The following is a 12,430-nucleotide window of genomic DNA, read 5'->3' as shown; positions in this document are numbered from 1 at the left end:
CACAGTGAGTTCTAGGCCAACTCTGGGGCTACATAGTGAGACCCTGTCTCAAAGAAAGAAACAAACAAAAAAGCCTGATTTCATTTGATACCATTGTATAATAAATACCCTATTTTTTTTGAAGAACTTTTAGTTTTGAAAGACCTTTGAGTTTTCTCCTTCAACTTTAGTTAAGCAATATTAAATCTAACTCTCTAGTGACAGAGACTCATATCTATATTATTCTGCAAATAATAAGCCAATTTGGGGATAATTAGAAAATAACTAGAATATTGCTTTCCTTAGAAATTGAAAAAAGGACCAGATAATTTGTGAATAGGATATTAGTCTAGATTATAAAAAATAATTTTGGGTGCTGAATGCAATTATAAGGAATTAAATGTTTTATATTGTTTCTATCATGACATTCCAGTAAAAATTTACATGTATTTTTAAAATACTGATTGAATTCCTATATGCAGCCATTCATCATTCTGTGCCTAATATATATTACAAGAAGTTTCTTCTTTTCTTTCTTTTCTTTTTTTTTATATTTCAAAAATTTTTTTTTTTTTTTTTTTTTTTTTTTTTTTTTTTTTTTTTTTTTTTTTTTTTTTTTTTTGCTTTTATCTAGTTGCTTCCAAGATCCGGTACTTGCAGGAGTATCATAATCGAGTTCTTCACAACATTTATCCTGTACCATCAGGAACAGATATTGCAAACACCCTGAAATACTTTTCTCAGACCTTGTTAAGGTAAGCCTTAAAATCTTCTCTACTTTGAGATAATTAGTAGGTAGTATTGCTGAATTTATTGGGATCTAAATTCACACTGACCTGAAAGTTTGGAAAGGCATTACATTTTCTCATGCTCTGCCAGAAGAGTCTGGACTGCAGTCTTTGCGTGTTGCTAGCAGGTCAGATGCCAGGCTTACATGGAAGAATGGGAGGCATGGCTATTGCCTGCTTTCCTCAGCTGAATGTCTTTTCAAAAGATCTATAAATGATAAGATTTAGTGAGAGTACAGTGTTTGAGATTGAGAACAAGGGACACTTTTAGTCTAAAAGTGGCAGTTAGGGTTATTGTTAGTATTTCCTATTTTTCTGATAACACTTGTTTTAAATCTATGTTAACACTTTCAGTTTCAGCATACTTTACAAAATGATATGAAAATTCTGTGGAGGACAAGGTAACAGAAGTACAGCAGCTCTTTTTACTCTATTTTTACTACAAGACAGACCTGAGGGGCCATTCTGCCAGACACTAACCATGAATACAAACAAAGACGAGCCTTACAGCAAAGTTTTGGCTGTTTTTGGCAAACAAAATTGAAGAATTCAGAACATTTTACTCACCACTAAATTCTAGGACTTAGTCTCTTCTGTTTCCAAGATCTTACTTTAAATCTGCTTTGGAAACGCATTGAAGGACTTTCTACCATTGCATTAGACAGCGGCAAAGGCTTTTTGTAAGTTAGGTATGAAGAGATGAGCTCAACTTTGGAGTTACTGTAGTGACACTGGAGCTTCTGGTGGCTTGTTGCTTGCTGTGTGCAGACTGGCTGAACACTAGTGAAAGAAACACCATGCAACCCACCAGTTACTAGTCTTCTGCGCCTCCATCTCCCACTGTCCTTCTTTGGAATGTCTTCTCATCTTTAGCGTTCTTAGCATCCCTGTCCTAGACTGAAGGGATTCTGTTTATTAGGTTCATGATGTCAGGCTTATACAGTGGGTTTAGGGGCCTTGTTACAAGCCATTTCCCTTTTCAAATGATGCTGAATAGTTAACAGGGTTTTCATAGTAGTAATCAGATACTGTTGTGAACTGAGGCATCTGATTCTATTCTTTTAAATTCTCCTTTTGTCTTTGAGGACAGGGTTCTCAAAGGGGCACTGCTTCCTATATCACAACTCAAAAGGAGAGTGCCTTTCTAGTAGGAAGCATTATGAATCCACTTGTGAAGAGATAGTGATATCCTTGTTCGCTCTTCAGAGCTGCACAGGGCTTAGCGCTTATGCCAAAAAGTTAAGAAATTTGGGATAGATACAGGCATGGTGGTGCACGCCTTCAATCCTGAGGCAGAGATAGGAAGATCTCTGTGAGATGGAGGCCAGCCTGTCTACATAGTGATTGTGAGCCCCAGGCCACTGAGGGCTACAAGGAGATCCTGTCTCAAAAAAAAAAAAAAAAAAAAAAAAAAAAGAAAAAGAGAAATTCAGCATACTGAAGTCATGTTTACAAGGCTCTGTTTTCTTGAGCATTGATCATTAGAAAGCTGTCATGGGGGATAACATTTTAATGGTAGAACTGATGTGAAGGTAGTTTGTTCAAGTTTCCTGTTGGAGAAGATTCTGTGCAATTGAACATAGCCCGTTTGCAAGGGAGGCAATAATTGCTCTTGGTAACAATAGCAGTAACTATCACTATCATAGTGTTATTGTATTATGACAGTTGTACATCAGAATGTCAAATGGTGCTGTAAAACACTTTAAATGTGACATTTCCTTTAATCCTTTACAATTATGGAAGTGCATTGCCATACCCATTTCACAGATAATGAAACTAAGTCACAAGAGTGATTAATACATTGTTCAGTGTTATATATCTAATGTTGGAGTCATGAGGTCATTGGTGGCCCTAATCTACAGTACACACGCGTGACACACTGTACTGCTGCTCTTTAGTGCTACTCTCACACTAAAGGGACATTTACTCTAATAAAAACTTGATTTCACCTTTGGGAATGCCAGCATCCATTATGTGTTCAGAGGGTAGTTTTGGCTCTCTGTGAGATTACGGGAAGAAGGAGATTAAAGGGAGTACTCAGCACAGAAATTTGCCGTCGATTTGGAATTTTTGTTCATTTGCACTGTATCCGAGGTGCTATGGAGAGTATTTCAAATTCCAGATGTTTTGGTTTTGTCTTCCACTCAACAGTGAGCTATGGGTCAGAGAAAAGCTGACAGACTCTGGTGAAGATTCCCACATACTCCTCACGCACACCCACTCATATCCACCAACACTTGTGCACAAGACACGGAAATATGAAAAAAAAACCACTGAGGAATGTAACACACCACAGATTGAACTTTAATATTAATATTTGCAGGTCAACTCTTGGGCTGAACATGATTTTTTTTTCTTCTCTGAGTCTATATCAGCTTTTTTTCCCCTCAAAAAACCTGGAAATATAAAACTTTCAACTGTTGTCCTGTATATTGAACCAGGCTATAATAATTTTCATTGCTTATAGAATTATTCATTGTAATTATATTTGTATTCCTTCTTGTTTAGAAGGCTAATAGAAAGTTTAAGACAAATAAGATGATCTAAGTGTTTGGTTCCTGATTATTACCAGTAAAAACTTCTACTACAAACAAGATGGTTCCTTTTGCATTTAGATAAGTTTTACATTCAGAGTCACTTGCTGCTTTTAGAACTCCAGTTCTTGGAAAGAAATAGAAAGAAAAAGTTGACACCTGTCTGAAATCTCAGCACATGGGAGTCAGAGGCAGGAGGAATAGGTGTTCAACACCAGCGGGGACTGCATAGCACCGCATTACAAACTTCAAGCAGCTTTAACTAAGTTAGAATCACATTTTTAGAGAAATAGTTATCTGCATTCATGCAACTTCCACAAATTTCAGCAGAGCTTTGTACCTATTTTGAAAGGCCGAGATTAACCTAGATGTTTAATATCAATTAATTTAGTCCACAGGAAGAGAGATCTATGTTTCCATAGCTGACTAGAAAATCAGTTAAAGAGTCCACATAAGGGCTGGGCGTGGTGGCCCACGCCTTTAATCCCAGCACTCGGGAGGCAGAGGCAGGCGGATCTCTGTGAGTTCAAGGCCAGCCTGGTCTACACAGTGAGTTCCAGGACAGCTGGGGCTACAGGGAGACCTTGTCTCAAAAAGACTGAAAAAAATATAGAGTCCACATAAACCACGTAGCTCATAATTAGACTCATATTAAGGTTCATTGAGGTTCCTCAACTCTAATCGTAGAAGGAAGTCTTGTGTTGCATCTAGCCTATGTGCCTTGTGCCAAGAGCAGGTTTTGGCCTATAAAGGGGGGTCAGATCAGTAAATGCTTGTTGATTTGACTTCTGTCCAAATTTCATTCATCCAGTGCATTTCCTTCTAAAGCATTTTCTGAATATGGCATGACTGGGGTCCTGGATGAGATTACATCTGAGTGCTGAGGTGTACTCATTTTAATTTAGCAGGGTCCTCAGTCAGACGGTGAGCACAGTTTAGCACAACTTTACATCTGAAGGTTTTTGTTCTTGCTTGTTTTCTCCTTAGTATTAGGGGTGACAATAAAGATCATCTAGTTTAATCTCTCACTGGGTAGAGGTGTTGGTTCATTTTATATTAGCAGCATTTCATGGTCATATTTTAAACATCTAAAGGTCTTTAAGGATCTTGCCTTTCACCTGGCCAAACATTTAAAGCTTCCAAGTCTTCTTCCTACTTCAGACATTCTTTTGGAAATCTTTCTGCTAGATCTCTCTTCTGGTGCTCTTTGGGCTGCTAGCATGTAAATCGTCACATCTGGTGAAAGCCACTAGCTGTTCAGAAAAATTTAATATGCTTTAAAAGTAGATTCTAGTCTCAATCCGATAAGCTAATTTAGTGGAAAATTTAAGGACACACGTGGACACACACACACACACACACACACACAGACTCACACGGACACACATGCCTACACAGAGACACATAGAAGAAGTCCGTAGAGTAGCTTTACAGCATAACATAATCAAGTAAATTTTGTTTAGTGCATAGTAGCAGTTCAAATATCAAAATTCTGAATTGTATAGAAGGTTGATTTGACATATTAATTTTCTGTGCTATAAAGACCTCAGGATACCTAATCATCTTTCCCCACACCCACAGAGGTCTTCTTCTCTTGCCTTATCTTGATAATAATGAAAGTGAGTGCTTGGTAAGAGGACCTCAAGAGGGAAAAGCAAGGTGAAGCATGGGCTGCTGTGTCCAACTCTTCTGAGCAGGGCATTCTTAATTTTTTTTTGGTTGGGTCTATTCGTAGAACTCTGGGAAAGAATTTCAGATGTGAAAATCATTGGTCATTCCCAAGTTACACTGTTTGGTTGGGGAAATAAGTATTTTTTCTCTGAATAAACTTCACAAAACATCATAAAGTCACAATGCATTGTACATTGATTCATAAGCCCCTCTTAAGTTTTTCCGCAAATGAAAACATTTCCTTACATTGAGACATGAATGGTAATTTAAATCCGGTTTCATGGATATCTCATTTCCGCCATTTTTCTCTCAACCTCACCTACTTACTAAAGGCAATGGCAATGAAAGAAAGCTTTACTGTTTCAGTGCTGACATCCTTCCCTCCTTGAATGTAGGAAGCCATGGTTTCTATCATTTGGGAATCCCACATATATTGTAAGGGAAAAATATCACAGTAGTAGCCTCCAGAGTCAATTCACGCAGCTTTGGAAAAATAACAAGGTGTAGCCAAAAAGATAATGTGTTATATTTCCCCCACCAAGGAGGTGGTTTATCAGGGCACCAAACTTGAAGGACAGTTTAAATATCATTAATTTATGATATTCAAATATTTTCTGTTGTTTAAGGGACAATGTTGTTCTTGAAAAGATGCTGGAAGCTATATAAGCAATATATATATATATAAATTTATATTGTTCTATCCAATTTATATTGAAGTTTAGGATACAATAATTGACATATATCCATTTTGTGATTCTAAAGGGAGTTCAGTGGGATAGACTCCTACAGGATTAAAACAAATTGTTGGTGACTGGGCTTATCTAGAATACAACATTTAAAGATGGTACCCTTAGGAGAAATTGAGTTATATGGTAAAACTATAAAGTCTGATGCAAAAACTATGTTATTTATAACAGATATAGGCAGGTAGTGATAGGTAGAATGTTGATAATACATTGTAAAGTATAAGGTTATAAAGCCAAATATAGCACACACTAAAAAGGGTTAATTAAATCCCTATAAAAATGAAACATCAAATCTTGTTATTTATTGGTAAGAAGTATTACATAAGTATGCTGAAATTATCTTTATTATCAATTGTTTTTCCCTGGACATTGGGTAACAGAAGACAAAGGAAATCGAGGTAAATTAGGCACATAGAAAATAAAAAGCATGTAGTCATTTTTTACATTGTAACATATTTCTGCACTAAGAGTAAACAAAAATTAATGTAAACTTGACATAACAAGCATGCTTGACACTAACCAATTCTTTCACGTCACTGTAAAACTATAGCTGTAATACCATTAACTGAGAATTTAGTAATGGATGTACATAGAGTAAGTATAAAACAAGGTTCATGCAATGAAGCATTTATAAACTGTTATCTATTTCGATGTGAAAATAAGTATACCACAAACAAGCACCTAAGTGCTGTGGATACTACAATGCATAGCTATTGCCTACTGATAAATAGTATAATCCAATTTAAAAACCTAAACATTTGGCTAAGCAGGAATTTCTTTTATTTTTAAATCAACAACTTTTCTGCTTTATAACTTTTATTAAAAGGTTTATAGTTTTAAATGAAGACTAAAGAAAAACTATTTTTTTAGAGATTACTTTTATTCTCATTAAACTTTTTTTAACTTTCTAAATTATGTTTTCTTTAGTGAGTTTTGTTGAATAATAACGTAAGTAGCAGCAGTAACATATGAGATCTTATTATATGATGTGCAGCTGTATAATAGAAAATGCTTGCTTAGTCTTTAGACTTTTCAAGGTAACAATTTAATAAACCACTGTTTTTACTCATAAGATAAAATGTTTCCTCCCCAACATGCCAAATTAAAACACACACACACACACACACACACACACACACACACACACATAACCATTATCATTAGTTCACAAACACATGCTATGGGCCATTTACTCTATATTATTTTATAGCTTTTCCAATGTAGTTTAGCTAACACTTTAGAAATATGTATTATTTCTAAATTCATATGCCTGTTTAAACTTCATTATCTCAAATGATACTGACAAAGTGTCATGAAACAGTATCATAATATACATATAGACATTATTTTGATGCAATAAACATGTGATTTTTAAGACTTTCTTAATAAACACACATGTTTATTCTTTGCTAAAACATGTTTCTGCAAGTGCCATACCTATATTTTGCAAGTTTCTATTTACATGATTAGGACAGTCTTTCTTGCTGAAAACATTTATTTGAAAATGCCTTATAATTAAGAAAGAGAGCCCTTTCTGATGAAGCAAAGCCACTGTTTTTCCTTCTAGGAAACCTCGCCTTCACCAGATTGACAAACTGTAAAACATGGGTTTGGCACTGAAACATGCATTTTTATATTTTTGCTCCTTACAAACCAGATAACACATGAGATGCAATGAAACTTCCACAAAGTAACCCTGTGTTGTTGGTATCTCCAATCACAAAGCTGTGTGACCAGTACTAGATTTGTAGATGGTGCTGGCGTGGCAATTGCATCTTATGTGGGTTGTATCTGGTGTTTTATTATTTGTTTTAGAGTGTCATTTCAATGTAATGTGCTGTTCTTTGTGTCTTTGTTGTCTCTTTTTTTTCTTTGTCCCCCCAACAGCATTTTGTCCCGCACAGGGAAGAAGGAAAACCAAGATGCCTCCAATTTGACAGTGCCCATGACCATGTGTCTTTTTCCTGTGCCATTCCCACTCACCCCATCTCTAAGACCGCAGGTCAGTTCCATCAACCCTACTGTTACTCGCTCCCTCCTTTACAGCGTCCTGCGAGATGCTCCTTCAGAACGCGGCCCGCAAAGTCGTGATGCTCAGTTGTCAGACTACCCTTCTTTGGACTATCAAGGCCTCTACGTGACTTTGGTGACTCTACTGGATCTAGTTCCTTTACTACAGCATGGCCAACATGGTGAGCATTTCATTGAAATCTTTTGGAATGTACATGTGTGTTTATAAATATCTATGATGCTGAACAGTAGTAGACTTGGAGACTGTTGTTATTGTCACAAATCTCTTGAAAGGGCTTTGTGTGTTTTAAGCCTTTCTTACACTGAAACTTAATCATGCTGCTTCCATCCTATCATCTGACACTGCTGTACTACCAAGGGTTGTTATTCAGGGGCTTGTGTTGGAGAAAATGGACTGGAGGCAGAAGAAGAATATAGCAAGAAACTCTCTTCCCTGATCAGTTTATTGTGGGGACTCTTGTTGAATCCACAGTTGGAAAGCTGAGCTTTTTTTAAAACTTGCCTTAGAAAATGTAAGAGGTTAAGCTTGAAGAACAGGATATACTCCACTGGCTGATTCTGTGAGTTTTGGGGGCAAGTCAAAGATTCTCTCTGGGAATCATTTTTCCTGACTTTAACAGTCAGGAGGCTAGATTAAAAAAAATGTCTGAGAATTCGTCTAAATATCTCTGACAATCAATAATTACTACAAAATGCTGTGCCAAAATGATCCAGCATATGGCATGTTCAATGATGTTTTAGAATGGACGCCGGAAAGCAGGCTTCTCCTCGCTGCCCCTTTCTACCTTGTCTTTTTGTGGCTCTGCTGACTCAGTTCTTCTAACCCTCACAATCAAGTACAGTAACATCTTCTGCTTAACTATCCAACCTGGATTTGGGAGAATTAAATGAAAAACCAAACAGGAAGAGAAGCACTTCAGAAACCTTAGTTGTCTTAACTTTAAAACATGGGTAATTTGGTCCCTGGAAGTACGATGACCAGAGTTTCATTGTATAGAAAAGCTGGATTTTAGAAATAGGTGGTGGTGGGGATTGTTTTGCCTTTTAATGAGCTGATTGTCCTAAAAGAATGCATAATGGTTTATTTAATATGATGTATTTTTAATTAAAATTTTAAAAGTTTACTTTCCTGAAATGATGAAATGATTATTGAATTTGCTTTTCTTATTTTTACAATTCTGAATTGTAATGAAAATAAAAGTATAGAGCTCTGTAAAATTGCTTATCCTGCACTTCCATGGCTGTCTTAAACCTATCCTCTTTTACTATAATCCTCTTCCAGCTCAGAACTTAAATGAGACAAATCTGAGTGTAAGTCTGTTAGAGCTTACAGTTGTCAGTTGATACATCTGACATTCACCAGTGCCCTTCCTTTGTGATGCCCAGTCCTGTTGTCACCATGGACTAACTCGTTTCTTGGTCTACTGGGTTTGGGTAGATGTTGGCACTTTTATCTTTAAGACCTCTTGCTTATGATATTTAATTTGGTAAATCACAATCCATATAATGTGTAAATTGTAACAATTTCAGGTCAGATGATTTATGTTTGTGTTCTTATTCTTATACCTGTTTTATGACATTATTTTTATTATTACTTATCTGTTGTGCTCTTGTTCTGAATAATAGAGCTTAGAACATAGGATAAAACTCATTAGTTCATTGTAGTGAAGGGTATAGAGAAACCAGGCAGTATTTGTTTCTCTTAGGATGGCTAGAAAAACTTCAGAGTCACCAGGGAGTGTGGAACTTACAAAACTTCAGTGAGAATCACCGAGGAGGGGTCCTGAGAGCTGAAGTTTTAAGCAAGCTTCCAGTGATGCTTCTGCATGCTGAGAATGAAAAGCACAGCTTGATGGTTAGAGGCTATGTCCTCACTCCGTCTGGGTGGCCTACAGGAATGAGCATTAACAGTTCAACTACTGGTGACTTGTCGCCACCCTCTCTAGATCTCAGCTGCATTTGTGAAAATACCCCAGGTCCTTTCAGTGCTAATGTTCTGTAACTAGGCTGAAAAGCACAATGAATGGAGGTGAGGTGTCTTTTCTGCACAGCCTCAGGTAATTCATACTAAAATGCCCATGGATTTTCCTTTTCATTGATTGGAGCTCAAGGTTGACTGACCCTGGCTCTTCAGGTTGTTCTTTGACCACATTGTCAGTTGATGGGCTTATTAAGATGGTGTATTAATTCTAATGACAATCAGAATAATTTTAGGAATGCAGATAGTTCTGAAAGACACATCTGGGGAAAAGCAGAGCAGAGTCTAATACTTTCCTATCATAATGTATCCAGAAGGGATGAGTCTTCATGGACAAGTCTTGACTGATGGCCATATTTTGGGAGATTCGAAAATATCAAGATGTACATTTAATGTAATAGGATTTGTTCTACATGCATTCTAAAGCTAAATAGTTGTAGTTTGTTTTGAAGGACGTCTATTTTTACTTCTTGTGCAGGTAATAACAATAGTAATATTAATAGCAGTAAGTAGTAGCTAATGTTTTGGAGTACATGTTATATGCTCTGCCGAGCTCTTTGCAATCACACTTCATTTAAATCTAACAACCCTTTTAATGAAGCCAGGTAGGTATTGTTACTATCTCCTTTTTAAAATATTGAGAGATTGTTTTGAGGAGGCACTGACTTTCATGATGGTTAGCAATTAAGTGCACAGAGCTGTGCAGTACCAATTTGTAGTTTTCTTTCCCTGGTGCATAGTGAGCCTGCTACTCTCATTGCCCAAGACTTCAGATACCGGACCGTTGTGGTTTGGTTGGTGGTACAGAAATGGCCTGGTTTTATTTTATTTCTAATACTCCCCTGACTTGGCTGAAATTTTAAGTGGACAAATAATCAAGCATCTTTGTGCCTCAGCTACTGTGTATAAAATGTAATGGAGGTAAGATGGAGGGATTTCAGGATTTATTTTCACATGGAAAGTGCTTTAATGAGATCAAGGAGTAATGTGAATACCAGGAACTACTGATAACAGACTGTTGAGGAAAGACTCATGTAATAGATTTATGTTTCTTAATATATTCACTGATCAGTTCCTATATACCTACCACATTACATACCAAGCGGCATGTTTTAGAACTCTTAATAGGAAGGGAACAATTTTTAAAAATAATTTAACAATTTTAAGTAATTTAAGCCAGCTTATTAAAACTTAAAATATAAAATCAGCATATTTTGTTAATGACAAAATATTCAGTTACTGATGACTTAATTTTGTTTTGTAGATCTTGGACAGTCAATATTTTATACAACTACATGTTTGCTACCCTTTCTCAATGATGATATTCTGAGTACTTTGCCCTACACGATGATTTCAACGTTAGCTACCTTTCCTCCATTTCTGCACAAGGATATTATTGAATACCTTAGCACATCTTTTCTACCAATGGCTATATGTAAGTTCAATCTTACCTAATACTAGACTATTTTTATGTATTATACAAATGGAAATTGCTTTTACTGTTATAGACTCTTGATTTTCAAGATTATAATGGAACCACTTGCTATGTACACGTACTATGGTTTAAATTCAGTTGCTTCCGTATCTATATTATGTTAAAAATTGAAGAAGTGAGATGATTATACCTTAGAATTGTTTTATTACCTTAGTTTTCCCTTATAGAATAGGAAGAAATAATATATCAAAGTACAGTCTGTATTTCTTACAGTATCTTTTGGCACATTAGAAAAAGGTGGAAAGAGTGTCTCCAATGTAGAAATTCTTCCCCTTTGCATCTGGAGGTGGTTAGGTAGGCTAGAGTGAGCAGCAGAGACAGTCAAGGTGTGTTGGCTGGTTCCAGCTCTCCTGAATTGCTGTATTGTATTGGGTGACTCAGCTCCCATTGGCTGAAACATAATCAAAGCTGAGAACTCTATCAGCTTCCCTTCTCAGGCATTTTGATGTAAAACGAGTGACTCAAAATTTATGAAACACTTTGAAGAAAGCCAAAACCTACAACTCATGTGCAAGATACAATTACAAGCACAGGATCTGAATTAAATTTTACTTCTTTTTTTGAGAGAGAGATAGAGGCTCCAGGTTGGCCTGGATCTTGACTTGATCCTCCTGCCTTGGCCTCCCGAATAGTGGGATTACAGGCTTGTGCCACTGCACCTGGCTTCTCTTTTACTTTCATAGACTTACTTCTGCAGGTGTATCAAACATGAAAGCAAAGGAGAAAAAAAAGCCGAGTTGTAGTTTTTATGATCAAAATTCTCTAAAGAATTCTTTAAAGAGACTGGTTGTAGATTAACCTATATTTCAGTGAATAATCTGAAAAAAATACAGTTTTAAAATTCAGACGGTTCTGGATTCAAATTGCAGTTCTGCCACTGGCTAGCTGTATGGCTTTAGGCACGTTTCTTTTTTTTTTTTAATTTTTAAAAATGATTTATTTAATAACAACATACTTAGAAGAAGCATATCATTACAACACAGTTGACATATTCAATAACGTTTTCCTGAGGTAGGATGCATCTCTTTCAAATTTGGCTGTAAATTTTTAGGTTTACAGTTGAATTATTACAGTTATACAATATTGTACTCATTATAAACCCTATAAGACATAAATTAAATGATGTTTTAACCTTTAAAAAGATCTCCATTTCATTTATTAAAATACACACTTTCATACAGAAAAAATCATTAATACAATTGACACTA

At 36.1% G+C, this 12,430-nt stretch overlaps 1 protein-coding gene across 15 annotated transcripts in view; it reads left to right on the top strand.

The window, feature by feature from the left end:
• Positions 1-619: 619 nt before the first annotated feature.
• Positions 620-12,430, top strand: part of Unc79 (unc-79 homolog, NALCN channel complex subunit) — a 246,476-nt gene continuing 234,665 nt past the window's right edge. For 10 of the 15 annotated variants that reach the window (XM_008821701.1, XM_008821697.1, XM_008821692.1 and 7 more), the window contains exons 1-4: positions 689-734; positions 6,099-6,116; positions 7,606-7,910; positions 10,992-11,162. In XM_008821701.1, the coding sequence (XP_008819923.1) occupies positions 7,664-7,910; positions 10,992-11,162 (418 nt within the window). In that variant the 5' untranslated portion in view covers positions 689-734; positions 6,099-6,116; positions 7,606-7,663. Of the gene's footprint in view, positions 735-6,098; positions 6,117-7,605; positions 7,911-10,991; positions 11,163-12,430 lie in introns of all 15 variants that reach the window. The other 5 variants (XM_008821708.1, XM_008821704.1, XM_008821706.1 and 2 more) reach the window with 4 other exon arrangements.

Source organism: Nannospalax galili, unplaced genomic scaffold, assembly GCF_000622305.1.
Source record: "Nannospalax galili isolate Female #2095 unplaced genomic scaffold, S.galili_v1.0 scaffold107, whole genome shotgun sequence".
NCBI lineage: Eukaryota > Metazoa > Chordata > Mammalia > Rodentia > Spalacidae > Nannospalax > Nannospalax galili.
Note: the sequence above shows the minus strand (reverse complement) of the source record. Positions and strands in the feature narration are given on the sequence as shown.